We start from the raw sequence: 23660 nt of genomic DNA, 5'->3' as shown, positions 1-23660 counted from the left end.
AACTAATCCCACTTAAAGTGGTTGTAAAGGCAGAAGTTTTTTTTATCTTAATGCATTCTAAGCATTAAGATAAAAAAGCCTTCTGTGTGCAGCAGCCCCCTTGAGCTCCCCTAATACTTACCTGAGCACATCTCGATACAGCAATGCTGCAAGAGTGTCTCGGCTGCTCGCTGCTGTCAATCCAGGTCAGTGAGCCAATGAGGATAAAAAGAAGGGGCGGGGCCAAACCACAGCTCCGTCTCTGAATCAACACACAGAGCAGAGGCGCAGCTCGGGTGACCCCCCACCCTGCTTGCTGTGGGGGCACTTGGCAGGAGGGAGGGGCCAGGAGTGTCGGTGGGGGACTGGAGAAGAGAAAGATCTGGGCTGCTCTGTGCAAAACCACTGCACAGAGGGGGCAAGTATGACATGTTTGTTGTTCTTAAAGAAAAAAAAAAAAAAGAATGAGGCATTAGTATCACTTTAGGGCGCATAGGCAGGAGCTGGGGTTTTACACAGGCTGGAGTAGCAGCAGGAATTAAACTCCCTGTCACATTGGACAGGTACTACAATCTATTCAACTTAATAGAACCATGCTGCAACTGTCTTACAACCACATGCAATGCATATGGGCAAGGTGCAGTAGTGCTGCATTTAAGGAAATAAACCGGTGAGGAGGATGGGACTTATCGCCTTTTCAGCACCTGTCAGACGTCAATTCAACCACAAAACACTTTTCAAAAGGTGCAGCAGTCCTTTCTACAGGTGCAGACGAGGGTGTTTTTTTTTTAATTATTTGGATCCCAGTGCTATTGTTATGTCACAAATAGTTGCTGAACCCATAACCCAAAAAGATTCCGCCTTGCCAGCTGGCTCTTGCCCCAAGGTTAGAGCAGGGAGTTTTTTGCATGGTTGAGTGGGGCCTACAGGCATGCATACAACCACCCCCCAAAACAGCCACATCAGGGGAGCTTTCTATAAAAGTCTGATTTAGTACACTCTAGCTTCTATATTTCTAAACATCTTTATAAGACCAGGCATCCTGGGATAATAGACAACATGTCAGAACTGAAGAGTAACGCCTTTTATATAAATAGAATATTTGACAAAAGGAAATTTTAATAGTTATATACACAGCAATGATGTGCAAGTATGCAGTCTTTGATTCAATTACATTCCAAACAAGCTTGGACCATTTCTATGTCATAGTAGAGAAGCATACGCAACAGGGAAGAGAAGGCCACTACAAATAGAAATGGGTTAAATAAGGACATTTTCAAGGCAAATCTATTTCTTAAACCGATGAGGCTATAGGATCATTTACAATGCGGATTCCCTCTTATAATTACTATTTCTGAATTGGAATTCCCACTTTTGGACCAGGAAAAAGGAATAAAAAGTCTTCTTTACTCTCAGTGGCCATTAGCAATGAATGGCCATCCAATCAAGGAATATATCTGCAGACTGTACTCTAAGAAGTCAGCTCTGAGACTCGAAGATCCAGTGACGTGTAGAATAAGATATATGCAGCAGATGTCTTTACAGATGACACTGAGATGTCCGATACTTCGTGGTCATCGAATTTATACCACTTGTGTTTCAATGCGTTTTTACAGTACGCTGTGTAGTGTCCTCCATCCAACCCTCCATAGTGATTCTGGTGAAATACAATTATATGCCATCAAAACAAGTCTGTTTTACAGCTATGCAATCAAAATTTAGTACAATTAATTAATCACAGAACACTCCCTCGGTCTGTACATACTGCCTAGCAAACTATTCATACAAAAAAGGTATGCCATGCTAAAATGCAAATAATAGTGCCTTGGGTAAGGGGCTCCTCTGACACTGCAATTATGATTTCTTAAGTCAGGGACTATATGCCAGGTTTACTGAGGTGCTGGGCTGCAAAATATTGTGCTGTGACCCTCCTCCCCCTTCCATTCATTGAATTGATGCATTGAAGCGGTACTATAGCTTCTATGAATAAAAAGTGATCATAAATAGAAGACGTGCACCTTTCATTCATCTGCCTTTCGTCCATACAGCACTTTTTATTCGTGGAAGTTCTAGTACAGTTTCTCTGAATAAAGGAGGAGGGAACTAAGCTGGCACACGCAATGGGCACCTGTCGCAGGTCAGCACTAGCACCAGAAAATTACAGCTGTGGGGTATGGGAGGGGACAAAAAGGACTTTGGATTTCCACAATAAGAGCTGGCACCAGCACAATTGACACTTTGGGGTAAAACAAACTTTCCCTTGCTCTGGTTTTTTTTAAAAACTTATTTTCTAGATTTTAGTTTTAAGCAGAAGCTCTCCTTTTACTTGTACAATCATATTACGCAATGCCTAGAGTGTTCTGCATTGTGTCAAAGCTGTAACATTTTCCATGCAGCTGGATTTGGAGACAACTGGACCATAACTAAATGAGACCATCATCAGTAAGAATCAGTTACTTGCAGTTGCTGGGACAGTAAGACTGGAAGTACTAGTTGTGTGTACTGTCACCACCAACTCAAAAAGGTGGTCCAACTCCAAACTGAGCAAACTACTGGCAATTTCTACCAATTTATTGCTGACCAGGCCTTTTTCTGACACTGGTTTACAAGTTTAAATCATTACTTAATATTAATATTCATCCCTCCCCTTACCCCTCCCACTGCTTCTAAAAGTGACCCAGTGGCGTATCCGCCGCTCGGGCAATTTAATTAGAAAGACCAGCGCCCAAGGGAAAGTAATGATAACGGGGTTATGGCATCTAGATGCAGCCATTACCCCGGTATTTAAGGTCACAATGACGTATTTTCCCAGCTAGGTGGTCGGGCAAGTGGTTACAATGCTTGCACTGCAGTATTGTCACGGTAGACACTATACACTCTGTACATATTGTAGGAAAAGGACAGATCATTTTTAAATCACCTGCATCGATATTCATTTTTCAGGTCATAGAAAATTGTTTGATAAGAAAATAAAGCAGTGTAGCTCTAGTTCTAAGCAAAAATACTTACAGAAACTCCAAATAAACTGTACTTCTTAAATGTCCTGGGTCCTATGACATACTGTGACAGATCAAGGTGATCCAAGGGAAAATCCACACATGTCTGAAGTTTTTGCTTCCATCTGCCCTCATAAGAAAATCTAGAACCACACACAGAAGTATAAATGAACGCGTCTAAAACAGTTTTATTCCCCCCCCCCCCCCCCAAAAAAAAATAAAAAATGAAGGTGAAGACAAGACAATTACCTCTTTAAGTGCACTAGGAGAACAGGAGGGATTTTCCATATTTCAATTTTCTTTGTGGAATCTCTTTGAGTTTTGCAATTGCTACAGTAGACTCTATTATTATCTGTGAGCTTCTCTTCCTTGGAAAATGACTTAAGGCAATCCTGAAAAACAAACCTGAATTACAGGCTGCTTCTTAGTGGTGACCACAAGGCCAGAGAAATGAAAGAATATACACGCAGTATGGATCATGAAGAAAGAGTGCTACATGTGTGGTGGTTGTGGTTGGTGTGTGTAAGTTCGCCTTTTGTAACATATTACACCCGTATTCAGGGTGTAACATGCAACAATAAAAATGGGATTTTTGACTTACCGTAAAATCTATTTCTCTAAAGTTCATTGACAGACACAGCTCCTGATCTTTTTAACCTTCCTAGCGGTATTCCCGAGCGTGGCTCGGGGTTAAATTTCAGTGCCAAAAGCAGTAACCTCGAGCCACACTCGGGATACCGCTAGAAAGATCGCTGGATCCTGGTAGAGGGGTTACTTACCTTGTCACCGGGATCCAGCGATGTATCCCGGCGGTGTGCGGCGGCGGAGCTTCCTCCCGATCCTCTGTGAGCCCCGGCTTCCGTCTCCTGCGACGTGACGTTCGCAGGGGGTGGAACCGGTGGCAAATTCAAATGTAAAACACACCAAAGATACATTGCAAAATAAAATATAGTCACATTAGTTTGCCCCCCAGTGCCCTTTCCTGCAGTTTTACTGTACACATACATACATACATACATACACATTAATATATATATATATATATATATATATATATATATATATATATATATATATATATATATACATACATATACACACACACACACACACTTTAACTTATATTTTTTTATAATATTATAATTTATGATTTTTTGTTTCAAACTTTATCATACCCGAGATGTTATAAAGAAGAACGCACAGAAAAAAAAAAAATCATATGTAAATAGTTGGTTTGGGTTGCTCATTCTTAAGAATTACATGCAAAATAATGGTACCGCTTTCAGCACCTAAAATCCGAAAGAATCATGCCGCCAGGGAGGTTAACCTTTGGGTTATACTGCCTCCTACAGGAGTAGGACACTAGCAAGAAAAAAAAAAAGTCTGACTACGCCTATGGGCAGTCCCAAGGGGTATACTCCCTTTCTCTGCTATTGGTACTCAGTTTTATTACAAACAGTATCAGAAAAATTACAACTCCAAAGAGGAGTGGGTGCTGTGTCCATCAATGATCAGAGAAATGGATTTTACAGTAAGTATAAAATCCCCATTTTCTCTTTCCTTCATTGACAGACACTGCTCCTGATCTTCCTAAACACTGGGACATCCCAAAGCAGCGTTAGACATGAGGGGTAGGAACAGTGAAAAATAAATTCCCAAGGCTAACTATAGCCAACCAGGTAAACTGGAGCTCAACCAAAACTGGAGCTCAACTGAAAAAAACAATACACCCTCAAACAGGACAAGGTCCTCTAAACAGCAGCCTGCAAAACCTTGCGCCAAAGGAAGCATCCGCAGATGCAAACACATCCACTTTATAGAACTTTGTGAAAGTGTGCACAGACGACCAGGTAGCAGCCTTGAAAACCTGCGTCACTGACACCTGATGACGGAAGGCTCAGGAGGCACTGAGTGCTTGAGTAGAGTGCGCCTTGACAGGGAAAGGAGGAACCTGACCCTGGATGGAATAGGTCTGAATCACTGTCTGTCTGACCCAACTGGAAATGGTCGCAAGGGAAGCAGACAACCCTTTCCGAGGCCCATCTGTAAGCACAAACAGCGAGTCTGATTTCATAAAAGACTCCGTAGCTGCCAGGTACACCCTAATCGCCTGGACCACATCCAAGGCATGCAAAGCAATTTCCTTTGGAGGTTTTGGCCTGGGACACAGGAAAGGCAACACAATGTCTTCATTCAAATGAAAATCAGAGACAACTTTTAGAAGGTACGATGGACAGGGACGAAGAACCACCTTATCTCTGTGAACCACCAAGTAAGATGAATGACAGGATAATGCCACCAATTCTGACACCCTGCGCACAAAGGTGATAGCCACCAAGAAGGCCACCTTCTGGGACAGCGTAAGCAGGGGAATCTCTCTCAAAAGGAGGCTTCTGGAGGACTGAGAGCACTAAATTGAGGTCCCAAGGCGGTACCAAGTGCCTAACTCCCTGAAGATAGGTATGCACCAGAGAGTATGTGGCCAAAGCCCATTGAAAGAAGACCGCTAAGGCCGACACATTACCCTTGATAGTACTAAAAGCCAGTTTCTGCTCAACCCCCCATTGAAGGAAGGTCAAGATCTGAGCCACCAAGAAAAAGCGAGGATGAACCCCAAGAGACTCACTGCACGCAATGCAAGACTTCCACGCACAATGGTAGATCTTCCTAGAAGTAGATTTCCAAGCTTTTAACAGCATTGGAATCACTGACTCAGACAAACCGCCATCCATCAGCACCTGGCATTCAACAGCCAAGCTGTCAAAGCCAGCGACTAAAGCAGGATGGAAGATTGGGCCTTGGAACAGCAGATCCTCCCTGGGAGGAAGCTTCCAAGGAATGTTGGCGACCAGCGACACTAGATCGGCATACCAAGACTGGCGAAGCCAGTCCGGAGCCACCAAGATGACCGGAATCCCTTCTGCCTCCATCCTGCATAGAAGTCTTGACAGAAGCTGGAGAGGAGGGAAGGCCTAAATCAGACAATACTGACCCCACGGGGCCACTAACATGTCTGTGGCGTCCGCCAGAGGATCCCGTGACCGAACCACAAACCTCTGCACCTTTCTGTTGAGCCAAGACACCAACATATCCACCTCAGGGATGCCCCAGCGGAGACACAATTGATGAAACACCTCCGGATGAAGAGAATACAGTGAATATAAAAAGTTTACACAGCCCTGTTAAAATGTCAGGTTTCTGTGATGTAAAAAAAAGATGAGACAAAGATGAATAATTTCAGAACTTTTTCCACCTTTAATGTGACCTATAAACTGTACAACTCAGTTGAACAACAAACTGAAATCTTTTAGTTGGGGGGATGGGAAGTAAAAATAGAGAAACTAAAATAATATGGTTGCATAAGTGTGCACACCCTTGGAGGTTTGTAAAAGCATGACTTAACCACTTGTCTTTACCACCCCACGTTCGTGTGTTAATGAGGCCTAAAACAGGCACACATGAAAAAAGCCCTTTAGAGAACCAAACTGGCACACGATGTTTAGAACCTTGACAGCCATAACCTCACCTACCTTACCATACTAACTTTGGAATGCAGAAAGAATTTGGTCTTCAGTTTAGGCAAAAGTTCAAAATAAACACGGATAAACCATAGGTTACAAACTAAAAGGAAAGATTTTAAATATATAAAAAATAGAGGTGATCTAGATACAGCTGACAGTACAACATGACACTAAACACAAAGAAATAAAGAATCATTTGCATTAGATAAATACCTGAAGGGAACATTTGCTGGAGGATGGAAGTGGCAATGACAGGTACATGAAAGCTTCAAAGGTTCTGGATCTTTTGTGGCATGTTAGACATTGGACAGTTGATTTGAACTGACCCTGGAAAAGCGCCACAATGATGGATTCGTTAAGTTGTTTGTGTTTGATCCAAGCTGAATCTGCAGCCTGACAATCATTTAAATGGTCGTTATCTTCTTCTTTGTGTCTCTTCCGGTTATCTGCCTGCAATTAAGACATTGTGTCATTTCACAAAAAAACGCTGTATGTTATTCTACAAACTGTATCTTGCTTGGCAAGTAAATATCATCTATGATTACCCATTGACAGCACAACAAGAACATCTACAGTTTACCATCACTGCGCATGTTCTGTTACTACAGGCAGCGCCAACACTCCAGACAGACAGACTAAAACTAAAAAGGCAAAACATTTTCATTTTTCAATAGCTATAACCCCTGTCTATTTTTCCACCATTGGTGCCCCGTTGGACAGATTTCCCCTCAGTTTCCAGTTTAAAGGATAAGTCCACCCTAAAACCATCCCTACATCTATAGACCTCCACAATCGGACTCTAACCTATCTAGCCCTGTAAAAAATAAATCAGTATACTTACCTTTTTTGAAGCCGATACGATCCGTTTTCCAGCGGTGGAAGCTCTACAGAGGAGATGGCCGACGATGGCTGTGAAATGAATGGGAAGTGATGTCACCCATAGGCTTAATATGGGGCTTCTGTTGTCGGCTGTGTCCTCTGCACCCCCCCCCCCCCCCCCCCCTACACAGCAAAGCTGTGGCTGAAAGCTCAGCTGGGATCGGGTCTGATCGGCTTCAAAAAAGGCAAGTACAATAAAACCTTGGATTGCGAGCATAATTTGTTCTGGAAACATGCTTGTAATTCAAAGCACTGATATCAAAGCGAATTTCCCCAGAAATCATGGAAACTCAGATGATTCGTTCTACAACCATTTATTCATAAGTCTTTCAGTTTATAGTTCATATAAGAAGATTATAGCAATGTGATAGGTTGTGTAACCATAAAATATCCATTCACAAATGGCAGCTTCCACAAGGGGATTAGAAGCAAAATCCATCAGGAGGTACAGAGGATGGTCTATGTGCACAGTTATACCCAGGATACCTGCATACTTAGATGTGCCTGTTATAATCATCAACCATGTGAGTTGCTAAATGTTCTACCTTCAATAAATGTAACCATATTGCTACACTTAGAGGCACCTCTCTTCTGGGCTCTTTCACACGGGCAATCAGTTTTTTGGCTCCGCTCCGGTGCTTTTTTTTTTTTTTACACAGAGCGAATTACATTTGTGTCATCCGCTCCGTATGTCCGCATATCATCCCATCCGTTTGCGAATGATATACGGACATAATGTATGTCTACGGGCATTGCGGACGTCAGCGGATGACACCGCTGACATCCGATTTTGCTTCCTTTCCGTTTTTTAAACGGAACAAAAATAGGGTTCTGTTCCGTTCCAAAAAGCGGAACAGAACTGAAAGGAAGAAAATCGGATGTCAGCGGATGGTCATCTGCTGACATCCGCAATCCAATAGACATTCATTATGTCCGTAAATCGTCCGCAAAAAAATAGGATGATTTGTGGACATACGGAACGCCCGTGTGAAAGGGCCCTCTCTTTTATACTCTGTGGTGACGTGACGCTACTTGTATATCAAGTCAAAAATTATAAAAAGGTTTTGCTTGTCTTGCAAAGCGCTCTCAAACCAAATTACTCACAATCCAAGGTTTTACTGCATAAAGGATTTCTTCTTTACAGGGCTAGATAGGTTAGTGTTAGATCGTGGAGGTCTATAGATGCAGGGATTTTAGTGTTAAGGTGGAGTTATCCTTCAATAGCCACAAAAGAAGTGAAATGAAATTCCTTGGTTGTCACCAGAACTAGTGCCCCTATTGAAAGATCTCCCCTTTGTTTCTGTTCTGGTAATATTTTCTTTCACTCTCAGTGGACAAAGAGAGAGGGTGAATCCCCCCAATAGGGGCACAGACAGCAATACAAACCTGACAGAGGTTCTAATCTTTCTCCACAACTAAAAAAAAAACAAAAAAAGTGTTTGCCTTTAGTTCTACTTTAATGGAGAACCCATCTTAACATTTCTGCCCCTAAAAAAACGAGTGCAGACGTGCAATCTGCCACTACCAGAGATGCGCACTCTTCTTACCAGAAGCGACAAACCAAAATTTCAAATAAAAACTAGAGCCCTTTTTTATGGTGTCAAAAAAATAAATAAAATTAAAATGTCTTAATTTATTACTACAGCCTGAAGCTGCCCATACACTTATAGATTTATAGAGAAGCTTACAGCTTGATTTTCGGCCAATTCATCATGAATCCCTCTGAGATTCGAGTCACTGACTGTATGTAGCCAAAAGAAAAGCAAAACTACAGCTTGCAACCACCATCAAGATCTACTGACATGTTCACACAATGATCCTGAATTATGTGTAGTAGTGCCATGGTATGAAAAAATTCTTCAGTGCGCATTAAGGGCTCATCCACATGTGAGGCGGGGGGAGGTCAGTATGGACCACTCTGCAACTGCCCCACAACCATGTGCAATTCTCACAATTGTGATGCACTAGTGCTGGCTTCAAGAGGTTAAAACAGGTTACAGCAATATAACGCCTCCTCACCGCCTGTAAAATGATCTGAACACAGATCGCTCTTCAGAGAGCAAAGCTTGTGTGAGTTCTGAGTGTGATCAAAGTACAAGAACCCTGTTTGGGTTCCTCTACCCGATTATTCTGTACTATCCCCACACACAAACCTCAGAAGCAGCACAGATCCGCTTCCCATGGATTAGACCTAGGAAATGTGTACAGTATATCAGTCATTCAGTGAGCACTTGTGCTGCAGCGCCCGGGCATGGTAACAAGTTCTATAGAGATGGATGGGAGAGAAATGCTGGAGCTGTGTAAAGGGTTCTGAATGTTATTTAGTTCAGTTTCCCAACTCAAAAGGTAAATCAGCACAGGGAAAACAGTTTACTCTAGCTGATGGAAGAAATAACTCATGATTTTCAACTCTAACCAAGTGCAATATGCATTATTACAGCAAGGTGTGAGCCAGAGAGCAGTCATCTCATAGGAGGGATTAGGAAAATGAGGGCCCAATTCTAAGAGCGCAGATACTGCTATCCACTCTCTGCAATGGAGGCTGCAGCATCTATCAAAGAGCTGTGTGCAGAATGCTGCAGTGAACTTTTTTGTGATAGGAGAGCTTGGTCACATGACTGACAGGTCATATGCGAGTTACCCTTCACCTGACACATTAAAATTAATTGGGCTTTGAGTCCCTGACGAAGAGGGCACATATGTAAATCATACCGTTGTGCTTTATAAATGTGCCAGAGTATATCTTTAAAGCAGCAGTAGGGCCGTATTAAGGCTATATCACCACTTTAAAAAGGTTCCCTAGAAATACAGTGCCTTGAAAAAGTATTCGTAACCCTTGAAATTTTCCACATTTTGTCATGTTACAAAAAACGTAAAATGAATTTAATTGGGATAGACCAACACAAAGTGGCACATAATTGTGAAGTGGAAGTAAAATGATAAATAGTTTTTAAAATTGTTTACAAATAAATATGTAAAAAGTGTGGCGTATTCAGCCCCCTTTACTCTGATACCCCTAACTAAAATCTAGTGGAACCCATTGCCTTCAGAAGTCACCTACAGTTGTGTTCAAAATTATCCAACCCCCCAATGCTGTAAAGGGTTTTAGGGAATTTAGTGTACATTTGTAATTGTATTCAGAATGAAATCCTACAAGGACTTCTTAAAGAACCATATGCAACTAAAATGACATCAATTGGTTTTGTAATACAGTAGTAAATGTTTCTTTTGTGAATTCTTCATTGACACAATTATTCAACCCCTCAAAGACTACCACTCTGAAGAACAGAGGTTCATTGAAGTGTTTTCAATCAGGTATTGAAAACACCTGTGGATGTCAGGGAGCAGCAATAAAGCCTAATAAGCACCAATTAGGCAGCTTTAAAATGGCTGTGATACTCAGCTCCTTCTAGACATTTACAGGTGTGGTTACAAACATGGTGAAGTCAAGAGAATGGTCCAGGAAGACAAGAGAAGAGGTGGTTACTCTTCACAGGAAGGGCAATGGCTATAAGAAGATTGCAAAGATGTTAAACATACCAAGAGACACCATAGGAAGCATCATTCGCAAATTCAAGGCAAAGGGCACGGTTGAAACGCTACCTGGTCGTGGCAGAAAGAAGATGCTGACTTCAACTGCTGTGCGCTACCTGAAGCGTAGAGTGGAGAAAAGTCCCCGTGTGACTGCTGAGGAACTGAGAAAAGATTTGTCAGATGTGGGTACTGGAGTTTCTGCTCAGACAATACGGCGCACACTGCGTAATGAAGGCCTCCATGCCAGAACTCCCAGGCGCACCCCTTTGCTGTCTCCAAAGAATAAGAAGAGTCGACTGCAGTATGCCAAAAGTCATGTGGACAAACCACAGAAGTTTTGGGATAGTGTTCTGTGGACTGATGAAACAAAATTAGAACTGTTTGGGCCCATGGATCAACGCTATGTTTGGAGGAGGAAGAACAAGGCCTATGAAGAAAAGAACACCTTGCCTACTGTGAAGCATGGCGGGGGTTCAATCATGCTTTGGGGCTGCTTTGCTTCTGCAGGTACAGGGAAGCTTCAGCGTGTGCAAGGTACCATGAATTCTCTTCAGTACCAGGAGATATTGGATGACAATGTGATGCAGTCCATCACAAACCTGAGGCTTGGGAGACATTGGACCTTTTAACAGGAAAATGATCCCAAGCATACCTCCAAGTCCACTAGAGCATGGTTGCAGATTAAAGGCTGGAACATTTTGGAGTGGCCATCACAGTCACCAGACTTAAATCCGATTGAGAACCTCTGGTGGGACTTAAAGAAAGCAGTTGCAGTGCACAAGCCTAAGAATGTGACTGAACTGGAGGCTTTTGCCCATGACGAATGGGCGAAGATACCCGTAGATCGCTGCAAGACACTTGTGTCAAGCTTTACTTCACGTTTAAAAGCGGTTATAATTGTAAAAGGATGTTGTACTAAGTACTAAGATTGAATGTCACTTGGGGGTTGAATAAAACTGATAATGATGCGAGCACAGAAAAGACATTTGTGGTTATTTCATTATAAATGTTATGTTATATTTGTCTGACCTACACGTGCCTCTTTGATTTAATTGTAAGCAGGATGACTGAATGATCAAAATCAATGTCAAACTGGCCAAAACAATCAATTTCAGTGGGGGTTGAATAATTTTGAATACAACTGTAATTAGTAAATAGGACCCACCTGTATGTAATTTAATCTCAGTAAAAAATACAGCTGTTCTGTGAAGCCCTCAGAAGTTTGTTAGAGAATCAAAGGCCAAGGACACACCAGACAGGTCAGGGATAAAGTTGTGGAGAAGTTTAAAGTACAGTTAGATTATAAACAGTATCCCAAGCTTTGAACATCTCAGAGAGCATTGTTTAATCCATCATCTGAAAATGGAAAGAGTATGGCACAACTGCAAACCTACCAAGACATGGCCGTCCACCTAAACTGACAGGCCGGGCAAAGAGAGCATTATTCAGAGAAGCAGCCAAGAGGCCCATGGTAACTCTGGAGGAGCTGCAGAAATCCACAGCTCAGGTGGGAGAATCTGTCAACAGGACAACTATTAGTCGTGCACTCCACAAATCTGGCCTTTATGGAAGAGTGGCAACAAGAAAGCCATAAGAAGTCCCATTAGCAGTTTGCAAGAAGCCATGTGGGGGACAAAGCAAACATGTGGAAGAAGGTGCTCTGGTCAGATGAGACCAAAATTTAACTTTTTGGCCTTAACGCAAAATGCAATGTGTGGCGGAAAACTAACACTGCACATCACCCTGAACATCCCAACCCTACCATGAAACATGGTTGTGGCAGCATCATGTTGTGGGAATTGCTTCCCTTCAGCAGGGACAAGGAAGCTGAGAAGAAGCTGGACAGGGAAGCTAGTTAGAGGTGATGAGAAGATGGATGGAGCCAAATACAGGAAAATCTTAAAAGAAAACCTGTTAGAGTCTGCTAAAGACTTGAGACTGAGGTGAAGGTTCACCTTCCAGCAGGAAAACGACCCCAAACATACCAGGCAGAGCTGCAATGGAATTTTTTAGAATAAAGCATATTTATGTGTTAGAATGGCCCAGTCAAAGTCCAGATCGAAATCCAATTGAGATTCTGTGGCAAGATTTGAAAATTACTACTCACAGATGCTCTCCATCCAATCTGACAGAGCTTGAGCAATTTGGCAAAGAAGAATGGGCAAAAATGTCACTCTCTAAATGTACAAAACTGGTAGAGACATTCCCAAAAAGACTTGCAGCTGTAATTGCAGTGAATTGGAAACAATTTTGCCAATTTGTGTTGGTCTATCACATAAAATCCAAATAAAATACATTTACGTTTATGGTTGTAATAAGACAAAATGTGGAAAATTTCAAAGGGATATGAATACTTTTTCAAGGCACTGTACTTTTACACAGTGGCCTATATCACCACCCCTCCTTTTCTTCGGCTACAGCTATCATCTAGTCATAATGCCTGTAAGGTCAGTGAGAAATTGCATATTTTAGGGAGCATAGAGAGGGTGGTACTTTAGGCCATGTTATTACATAGTTAAGCTGGCCATACATTTAAGCTGACCATACAGTATACAATTTTCTTATTCATTTAGATTTACCTTCAACTCTTTAGTGCAAGGGTCTACCTGATTGCATACAAATTGAAAGTGTTTCGGTCTGACCTCTTATATGGTTTTGGTAAATCTACAAGAAAATTGTACATAATGCATGGCCAAACTTAATCTGGTTGAAAAAGTCCATCCAGTTCAACCAACAGAAAACACACACACACACACACACACACACACACACACACACACACACACACACACCCCCCTATACCCACAGTTGATCCAGAGGAAGGAAAAAAACAAAAGCATGATCCAATTTGCTCCAGCAGGGGATAAAATCCTTCCTGATCCCCCGAGAGGCAATCAGATTTTCCCTGGATCAACTTTACCTATAAATCTTAGTATCCAGTTATATTATGTACATTTTGGAAAGTACCGTATCTAGGCCTTTCTTAAAACAATCTACTGAGCAGGCCAAAACCAGCTCTTAAAAAAGGAGTCTATTCCACATTTTTGTAGCTCATACTGTGAATAACTGTAAAGCCTCCTTATTTGGATGCTAAATCTCTTCCTCGTTAGGTATGGGATAGAAACTTTTTTGTGTCAGTGGTCCCATTGGGAAGATTTTCTGCACACTTCTTGTATGGGTGAAAATCTTGTTACCAGAGTAGGAAGTGATCAAAAATACTATGGGAGAACATGGAAGATTGGGAAGGAAGGATTTTCCAGGCATATGAAGTAATTAAAATACATTTTTATTTAAATTCCATAAAACATAGAAAAGAAAGGGAAGGGGAAGGGGAGGAAAGAGGGAACAAAAACACATATGAAAAAAATACAATATAAAATCGATTGGGGCCTGAACGGCTGCACCAATCATCTGTATAACATACAGCAGTTCTAATAGGTGTAATTCTACACAACTACAATGCTGTTAGCCATAATAAAGACTGTAAATACATAACGGGGATGCTGTCAGAGGTCAGTCCAATGGCAGGCACCGTCCCAGACGAGATCAGATAATGGTGACAAAGAGTAATGGTTTAATTGCGCAACATGTTTCGCCTCATATAGAGGCTTCGTCTGGAGCCTAATTGTAAGTATTGTAGAAAGATTCTGTATATTTGTTATGCAGGACAGAAGTCACCGCAGAATAATTGGTAGTTAGTAACGAAGGGACACTCATGGATTAGTCAGAGCTCGGTATCATATGAAAGAAAGCTGGCCCAGGATTGGTAAAAACCTGGCTGCCACCAAGCACTCAAATACTGAGAGCATTTCCCTATAACTAAATGGGTGAAGCCCATAAGTTATACCATATAAAAAATGGTGTGTGGATTGCCTTTAACCAGCTCTGTGCTATATGTCCATGGTGTCCTCTCCGGATGGGGAACATGTTGAGCAATTAAACCATTACTCTTTGTCACCATTATCTGATCTCGTGTGGGACGGTGCCTGCCATTGGACTGACCTCTGACAGCATCCCCGTTATGTATTTACAGTCTTTATTATGGCTAACAGCATTGTAGTTGTGTAGAATTACACCTATTAGAACTGCTGTATGTTATACAGATGATTGGTGCAGCCGTTCAGGCCCCAATCGATTTTATATTGTATTTTTTCATATTTGTTTCTTGTTCCCTCTTTCCTCCCCTTCCCTTTCTTTTCTATGTTTTATGTGTAGCGGGGTTAAACATGCCTAAAGACACTGTTTGATATGTGGGAAGGAACTAGGCTCCCTCTAGTGGTAGCTGCATGGAATTTCCCGGGCTGTGACTTCCTTTTCACAAGATGAAGAAACTACATCTCCCAGGCTGCTTTGCAAGATCCAGGGTGCACGGCTGCACCGCACGGCACTATGGGGGAGGTTATTTAAAGGAAGAGAGAAGCGCGCGAAGGGGGGGGGCCTTTCTGCGCTGGACTCTGAGGAACCAGCGAGCGAGAGTGAAGGACTGACACTGGATATTGGGCCAGAGCCTTTTAGCCTGGAGGGACGACGTGGAACCGTCCCATCTCAAGCACGAGGCACATTCCTGGAGGTCATACTGCTGTTTGCCGAGACCGGAAGTCATCCGCCAGAAGGACCCCGCGCGGCTGGCATATAGCCAAAGGACTGAGACCGCAGTGGAAGCGCGCGAAGGAGAAACTTCTGTTGGTGAGAGGGCACATGCCCAATAACTGACTTTATCTGCTGAAGAGACAGTTTTATCTACAGATAGCGGTAGCGCAGCAGGAGGTGATAAAACCCCGGGGTTTATCACCATACTCTCTCAGGAGACTCATAGACAAACAATAAGGTCTGTAAAGGAGTCGCCAGAGGCTTATCTCTCTCGCAGAAGTTATTGCTCAGTTACGCAGACACCCTGCGGTGACAACTAACAGCTCGTTGTTTTTTCTCTCTTGATCTTTATTCCTAATCTGGATTACAAATGAGCTCTATTCAATAACCTTGCTAGCGAAGATCAACAAGAAAGAAGAGAACTCTGGGGGAGGGACTCAGATAGGCCCACCTACCTGGTACTGTGCCTAGCCTTAATGCAGGAGGAGTGTGGGGGTATTCTTTTACCTTTTTAAAGCTGTTTTAAATAACCTTTTATGGACTTGTATTGTATTGTATTGTATCTCCCCTATTCAATTTGATACATAGTAAACTAAGTTTGGTTAATTACAATCTTGTGCGTTGTTCCATTGTGTCACCCAGAAGGACTACTATTCAAGAAGGTAACAAGGTATTGTTGCATAGTGAAGTATTGTATTCCAACCTGTGTATCTATTTGATAGTCCAGTCCTATTCTGGGTCAGTTGTGCCTGAGGAGGGATCGAGCCAATTTGATTGGGTTGTTAGGCAGGGTGTAGACCCAATAATATAATCAGCAGCTCCTGCGGGGGTGGTGCTACACGTGGGGGCTCGTCCGGGATTTCTACAGTCCTGCAATACAACCCTCTCAGCCATAGAATTCCCTCCCACGCAGAAATGGATCCTGTCGTTGCTGCTGAGTGGTGCAAGGAAGAGAATGTCATAGTGGAAAATGGCCTGGTGGTTGAAATCAAGGGAGAAGCCTGGACTGAAGAAAAGCTCCTCCCTGTTTTGAGGGCACTATCCACAGACAGGAAATTTTGGGTGATTGACATGAAAACTGACACCACTGTCCCACACACGTATGCACTGTGTGAGTGGAGGAAGGGGGTCCCTGATTATTTCAACGGAAACAGTGTAAAAACTACTGACCAAACAGAACTTTTCCTGATACATCCAGGAGTTCCTATTGCGGGTCCCTCATCCACCACCCCTGGGGTATCCAGCCAAGAAAAAGGTGTCCAAGAAGGGCATCCTGAGTCATCACCTTTGTCGACTTTTAGCTCAGAACTGTGTGCTGTTCTTGGGGAGATTGTGGCAAAATGTAGTAGGGACTCCTCGAGCTATTTGATGACTGGATATAGGAAGCTCCGGACATTCTCTGGGAAACAGCCTGTGCCTTCAGCAGAAGATGGGTTCGAAGAGTGGTTAGATACCGCCACTCAGGCTTTGGAGGAATGGGAGGTACCAGAACAGCACAAGAAGCAGAGAATCACAGAGAGTTTAAGGGGACCTGCATTAGAGGCTGTACGTAATCTAAAGCTTAGCAAGAAGAACTGCACTGCACAGGATTATTTGGACATTCTGCAAGATGTGTTTGGTCGGACGGAGAACGCGGCTGAACTTCTCTACCAGTTGGACCACTGTTATCAAGAAGAGGGGGAGAAGTTGTCCGAATTCATTAAACGTCTGGATAGGATTATCCACCAGATTCTGTTAAAGAAAGGAATAGACCACCGGAAAATAGATGAGACTCGTGCACGACAGGTTCTGACAGGGGCTCAACCTTTAGATCCCATTGCCATACTGTTACGAACTCGTCGAGATGGCGGCATTCTAGAATACCCCGATCTGATTCGAATGGTCAGAGAGGAAGAGGTTATGTTGGACAACAAGAAGAAAAGTCGGCAGTTTGACTCAACTGCCCGGGTTGGAGTGATAAGTGTGGAAGAGGGTGACTCTCAAGTTGAACTCCTAAAGACCCAAGTGTCTCAGTTGATAGAAATGGTGTCCATCCTGACTGGTCAGGTATCCACTCTACCCAAGGGGAGTATATCGGAGAGGCCAGATGAACCTGTTAGTCTCAGCACAGATCCAGAGCCACGGCCTGCAAGATTGTTAACTTGTTTCAACTGCGGGGGAGTTGGGCATGTTAGAAGGGTATGTCCCAGCTCAGGAAATGCTGCCGCGAAACCTCGCGAGCCAGCGGGAAACTTCAGAGGACACCGGTGAAGGAGTCAACCGGGTGTCCGCCAGTCTTAAGGGACTCCAGAAGTGGTGCAGGATCAGGGAAACTGAGTCAGGGGGTCAGACCCAAATATAATACCCCCAGTTCTAGACTCCGGGTTACTGAGGGAAGGAAAGTCAATGCACACCGGGTTCAGCGGGGGCCTAGATCAAGGAAGAAAAAGGAGAAGAGGGCCAGGGTACAGAGAACTGAATCAGACAACCAGGCTACATCAAGAGAATTCCCAACTAACTTGGTCGGGCCCTCCCCAGTGGTCTCGGTTCAGGTGGAAGGAATTTACACAAGAGCCCTCCTTGACACAGGGGCCCAGGTGACTCTTTTGTATAGAGACTTCTATGATAAATATCTTACCCATCTACCTTTGCAGAAGTTGGAAGATCTGGAGATATGGGGTATTGGGACCCAAAGTTTTCCCTATGACGGGTATCTGCCAATCAAGTTGACCTTTGATCCATCAGTGGCTGGTGAAGCGGAAACCTTCGACACCTTAGCGGTGGTCTGTCCTCGTCCACCAGGGGCCAACAAAAGCTCTCTCATCGTAGGAACAAACACTGACCTGGTAAGGCGCCTTCTGATACAACTGGTCCAGGGACAAGATGCTCAGGCGCCAAGGATCCATCCCATGCTACGGCAGGCCTACCAACGATTAGTGTTGGAGCAAGAGACCCCCGCAGAAGGAGTTGGACGACTCTGGAAGCTGGATAGAGCAGAAAAGGTCTTACAGCCAGGAGAGGTGGCCTGTTTTAAGGCTTCTGTTAAACTCACATGGCAACAGCCGGGTCCCTTCATTATCTTTGAATCAGGTCAAAAGGAGAGACAGAGAGGGATAGAAGTGATCCCTGAGGTGATCCCTTTGAAGGTGTTACAGGAAAACCGTGGAAGGGTTTTAGTGAGTGTCAGAAACACCTCTATTACACCAGTGAAGGTACCGGCCAGAGTGCTCCTGGGCCAAGTCAACCCGGCTACCCCAGTTGCCCCCATTGATTTCAAAGAAAAGGAACAGGGTGAAGCGGTTATAGAGGAGCTTTGCTCTGGAAACGCTGCCCTCCCGCCGGAATGGGTGAAGAGGGCCAAGGCACAACTTGCTCGATGTAGGGAAATATTCTCTAAGGACGAGTTTGACGTGGGATGTGCCAGGAGCGCCACTCATAAGATTCGCCTGAGTGAGGACAAGCCTTTCAGGGAGAGAGTCCGGCGAGTCCCCTTAGGTGACTTAGAAGATCTACGTCAACAGCTGGCAGAGCTCAAAAAGATCGGGATTATCCGAGAATCCAGGAGCCCGTATGCTTCCCCGATAGTGGTAGTCCGGAAGAAAAATGGATCTTTGAGGCTTTGTATCGACTACCGAACGCTGAACAGAAGAACCATCCCAGACCAGTATACCACTCCTCGAATCGAAGATGCCCTACAGAGTCTGTCAGGGGCGAAGTGGTTCAGTGTGATGGACTTAAAGAGTGGGTATTATCAGATCCCCATGCACCCTGAAGATCGGGAGAAAACAGCCTTCATCACCCCTGTGGGGTTCTTTGAGTTCAATCGCATGCCTCAGGGGTTGTCCGGGGCCCCTGCTACCTTCCAAAGGCTGATGGAGAGGACCGTTGGAGATATGAATTTGATAGAGGTACTGGTATACTTGGATGATGTTATCGTGTTTGGCAGAACTTTAGAAGAACATGAGGAGAGGTTGGAAAAGGTCTTGAAGAGGCTACATGAAGAAGGTCTGAAACTTTCTCCTGAGAAGTGCCAATTCTATCAGTCCTCGGTCCATTACCTGGGCCATATCGTGTCTGAAGAAGGGGTGGCCACTGACCCGGACAAGCTGGATGCTGTTGCTTCCTGGCCGAGACCCACAAATGTGACCGAACTCCGGTCATTCTTGGGCTTTTGCTCCTATTACAGGAGGTTTGTGGAGGGGTTCGCCCAGATTGCCCGACCCCTAAATGAGCTCCTGAAGAATGAAGAAGATGATGTCCCTGAGTTGGTAAAGCTGGCGAAGTCCACCATAGGCCCCCGGAAGGCTAAGGAATCCATCCAGGATCAGTGGACCCCGGAATGCGAAGGGGCCTTTGTCCAGCTGAAGGAAACCCTAACCACTGCCCCTGTGTTGGCCTATGCGGACCCCACAAAACCATATGAACTGCATGTTGATGCCAGCCGAGATGGGCTGGGGGGGGTACTTTATCAGGAGCATGAGGGTCATCTGCGACCTGTTGCCTATGTGAGCAGAAGCCTACTGCCTGCTGAAAGGAATTATCCTACTCACAAACTTGAATTCTTGGCCTTGAAGTGGGCAGTGGTTGACAAATTGAAAGACTACCTGTACGGAGCTGAATTCATTGTCAAGACAGATAATAATCCCCTCACCTATCTGTTGACTACGGCCAAGCTGGATGCAACAGGACATCGATGGTTGGCTGCCCTCTCTAGCTTCAATTTTAGCCTGAAGTATCGGCCAGGAATCGGAAATAGGGATGCAGATGCCCTATCCAGAAGGTTGCATGTTCCACAGGAACCTGCGGAAGAATGGACTCATTTGGCTCCAGAAGGGGTGCGTGCCCTATATCAGGGAACTGAATTTCGATCCCGAGGAGGGTCAAGAGCAGAAGAGATTGGGGTTTCGGCTATCGGAGTACCCAAATGCTACTGCCAGGTGACCCAAGTTGAAGGGGAGGGTTTGCCCCGGCTGTCCAAAAGGGACTTGCGGAAGGAGCAGTTGGAAGACCCTTTGGGAAAACTTCTCTTGGAAGCCCTGGAGATCCAGAGCCCTGAGTTGCTTCTAACTGACTCCCCTCAGGGGGCCCGTCTGTTGCATAGAGAGTGGACCCGGTTACAGATCAGAGAAGGAGTGGCCTACCGGAGAGGTCCATCTGAAGATCTGGAGGAGAAGTGGCAACTGTTCTTACCAGCTAAGTACAGAGAGGGAGTTCTGGCCGCTCTTCATGATAATCATGGCCATCTGGGGCCCGAAAGAACCTTTCAGCTTGTCAGGGACAGGTTCTACTGGCCTTGTATGAGGGCCGAAGTTGAAGGATACTGTCATTCTTGTGTCCGGTGTATACAGAGGAAGACTCTGCCACGTCAAGCAGCCCCAATGGGCCATCTACAAAGTCAGGGACCCATGGAGCTGGTGTGCATTGATTTCCTTTGCTTAGAGCCTGATCTGAGTGGCCAGGGGAATGTCCTTGTGGTAACAGACCATTTTACCAGATATGCTCAAGCATTCCCAACAAGGGATCAGAAGGCCTCAACGGTAGCCAAAGTTCTTGTAGAGAAGTTCTTTGTACATTATGGGTTACCACAACGCCTCCATTCTGATCAGGGAAGGGACTTTGAAAGCAGACTGATCAAGAGACTGTTAGATATGTTAGGCATTCAAAAGACTAGAACCACTCCCTACCATCCACAGGGGGATGCCCAGCCTGAACGATTTAACAGGACTCTTTTGGATATGTTGGGGACTTTGAGCTCAGAGAAGAAACAGCATTGGGGCAAGCACGTAGCTGCCATTGTGCATGCCTACAACAGCACTGTCAGTGATGCTACTGGATATTCCCCTTATCGGCTGATGTTTGGAAGGGAGGCTCGGTTGCCAGTGGATTTGGCCTTTGGCATTTCGCCTGATCATACCTCTTCAGCATCGCATAGAGGATATGTGGACCGACTGCGGAAGAGTCTGAAAGCGGCCTATGACAAGGCTCAGGCCACATCTGATCAACGTGGACTGCGGAATAAAAAAAATTTCGACCTAAAAGTTCGGATCCATGACCTGCAACCAGGGGACAGGGTTTTGTTGAGAAACTTGGGTGTCCCGGGAAAACACAAGTTGGCAGACCGCTGGAAGTCCCAACCTTATGTTATCTGCAAGCAACTGCCAAGCCTTCCTGTGTACCAAATTCGGCCTGAAGGAAGTGTGGGTCCATTGAAGGCTTGGCATCGGAACCATTTGCTGCCTCTCTCTGAAGCGGTTCGTATTGCCCCCTGTGGAAGACTTGTCAGAGGCCCCTTCGACTTCTCGCCGGTCCAGACCAGTTACCAGATCTCAGACGACGCTTCCAGATGAGGGAGAGGGAAGTTCTCCATCTGAAGATTTGGAAGATGAAGAGGAGGTACCCGACTGGTTGTGGTCATCTCAGTTGCCAGAACCCACACCTGCCTCCCTGTCTTCATCTGACTTGGCTGATAGAGGAGCCCTTCGGGCAGAAGCCCCTGAATTTATACCCTTTCATATGCTTCCAGAAGAAGCAGCTGAGGATGAAGATCCTGAGGAGGAGGTTGCACCCTTCTCTGAAGAAGAACTGACCTCTCTTGAACCATCAGGTTCCTCTGTGTTGGAACATGAGGAGGGGGACATTGAAGAATCCTCAGAAGTGCCTGATCCTAGCACCTCTGAGAGCATGCCTCCACGGGAACAGAGGGAAAGGAGAGTCATTCACCCACCTAAGAGACTGACCTATGATCAATTGGGTGAATGTTCGGAAGAAGCTGTTTTTACCTCCAAAAGATCTCCTGACCAGCCTAGTTCCTCCACTGTAGATTTGGTGGGGGACAACCCTAGCTCACCCCCAGGCACAACTGTGCAAGCCACCCAAGTTTTGGGGGGTCTGTGAGAGATCATGAGAACAAAGTATTGAAGTAGAAAACGTTTGCATTTAAGTTTGTACATAAGGATATTGGGTTTGGCCATTATAATAAGCACAGTTTTTGATGTTCACAATTTGGTTTACTTTGTGAGTTAATGTTTGCGCACATTTTGTTGCTCTGACCTCACTATATGTTTTTTTCTCTTTCTCACCTTTTGATGTTTTTTTTTCAACACAAACTTTAAGATGTAAGTGTTTAAGAAATTGCAAAGGCACATGTGCTTTTTAAAGGAGCACTATATAAAAGCACTAGAAATCAGCACTATATTAACACTGTAGAAATCACTTATTTGTTTATTAATTGCACTTTATCGTTTTACTGTTGCACTGCTATCAGAATACAAAATTGGATGTATTCAGATTGACTTATTTCAGCAAAATGTTAATGTTTTTGTTGTATAATGCCAACCTATGCACTAGGGTACATACTGTTGACCTCTTTGGGGACCAAAGTTTCTCAAGTGGGGGGAGTGTGTAGCGGGGTTAAACATGCCTAAAGACACTGTTTGATATGTGGGAAGGAACTAGGCTCCCTCTAGTGGTAGCTGCATGGAATTTCCCGGGCTGTGACTTCCTTTTCACAAGATGAAGAAACTACATCTCCCAGGCTGCTTTGCAAGATCCAGGAACTAGGCTCCCTCTAGTGGTAGCTGCATGGAATTTCCCGGGCTGTGACTTCCTTTTCACAAGATGAAGAAACTACATCTCCCAGGCTGCTTTGCAAGATCCAGGGTGCACGGCTGCACCGCACGGCACTATGGGGGAGGTTATTTAAAGGAAAAGAGAAGCGCGCGAAGGGGGGGGGCCTTTCTGCGCTGGACTCTGAGGAACCAGCGAGCGAGAGTGAAGGACTGACACTGGATATTGGGCCAGAGCCTTTTAGCCTGGAGGGACGACGTGGAACCGTCCCATCTCAAGCACGAGGCACATTCCTGGAGGTCATACTGCTGTTTGCCGAGACCGGAAGTCATCCGCCAGAAGGACCCCGCGCGGCTGGCATATAGCCAAAGGACTGAGACCGCAGTGGAAGCGCGCGAAGGAGAAACTTCTGTTGGTGAGAGGGCACATGCCCAATAACTGACTTTATCTGCTGAAGAGACAGTTTTATCTACAGATAGCGGTAGCGCAGCAGGAGGTGATAAAACCCCGGGGTTTATCACCATACTCTCTCAGGAGACTCATAGACAAACAATAAGGTCTGTAAAGGAGTCGCCAGAGGCTTATCTCTCTCGCAGAAGTTATTGCTCAGTTACGC

The 23660-nt window shown here is 44.6% G+C and overlaps 1 protein-coding gene across 3 annotated transcripts in view; it reads right to left on the bottom strand.

Annotated features, from left to right (window-relative positions):
• Positions 1–1080: 1080 nt before the first annotated feature.
• USP8 (ubiquitin specific peptidase 8) overlaps positions 1081–23660 on the bottom strand; it is a 103112-nt gene continuing 80532 nt past the window's right edge. For 2 of the 3 annotated variants that reach the window (XM_082255627.1, XM_082255628.1), the window contains exons 17-20: positions 6710–6946; positions 3225–3367; positions 2989–3118; positions 1081–1636 (exon numbers count right to left, since the gene is read on the bottom strand). In XM_082255627.1, coding sequence (XP_082111753.1) covers positions 1451–1636; positions 2989–3118; positions 3225–3367; positions 6710–6946 — 696 coding nt within the window. In that variant the 3' untranslated portion in view covers positions 1081–1450. The remainder of the gene's footprint in view (positions 1637–2988; positions 3119–3224; positions 3368–6709; positions 6947–23660) is intronic. The other variant, XM_082255629.1, reaches the window with a different exon arrangement.

This window comes from Pelophylax lessonae (genome assembly GCF_965119305.1).
Source record: "Pelophylax lessonae genome assembly, chromosome: 4".
Taxonomy (NCBI): Eukaryota; Metazoa; Chordata; class Amphibia; order Anura; family Ranidae; genus Pelophylax; species Pelophylax lessonae.
This window is presented reverse-complemented; position numbering and strand designations above follow the sequence as displayed.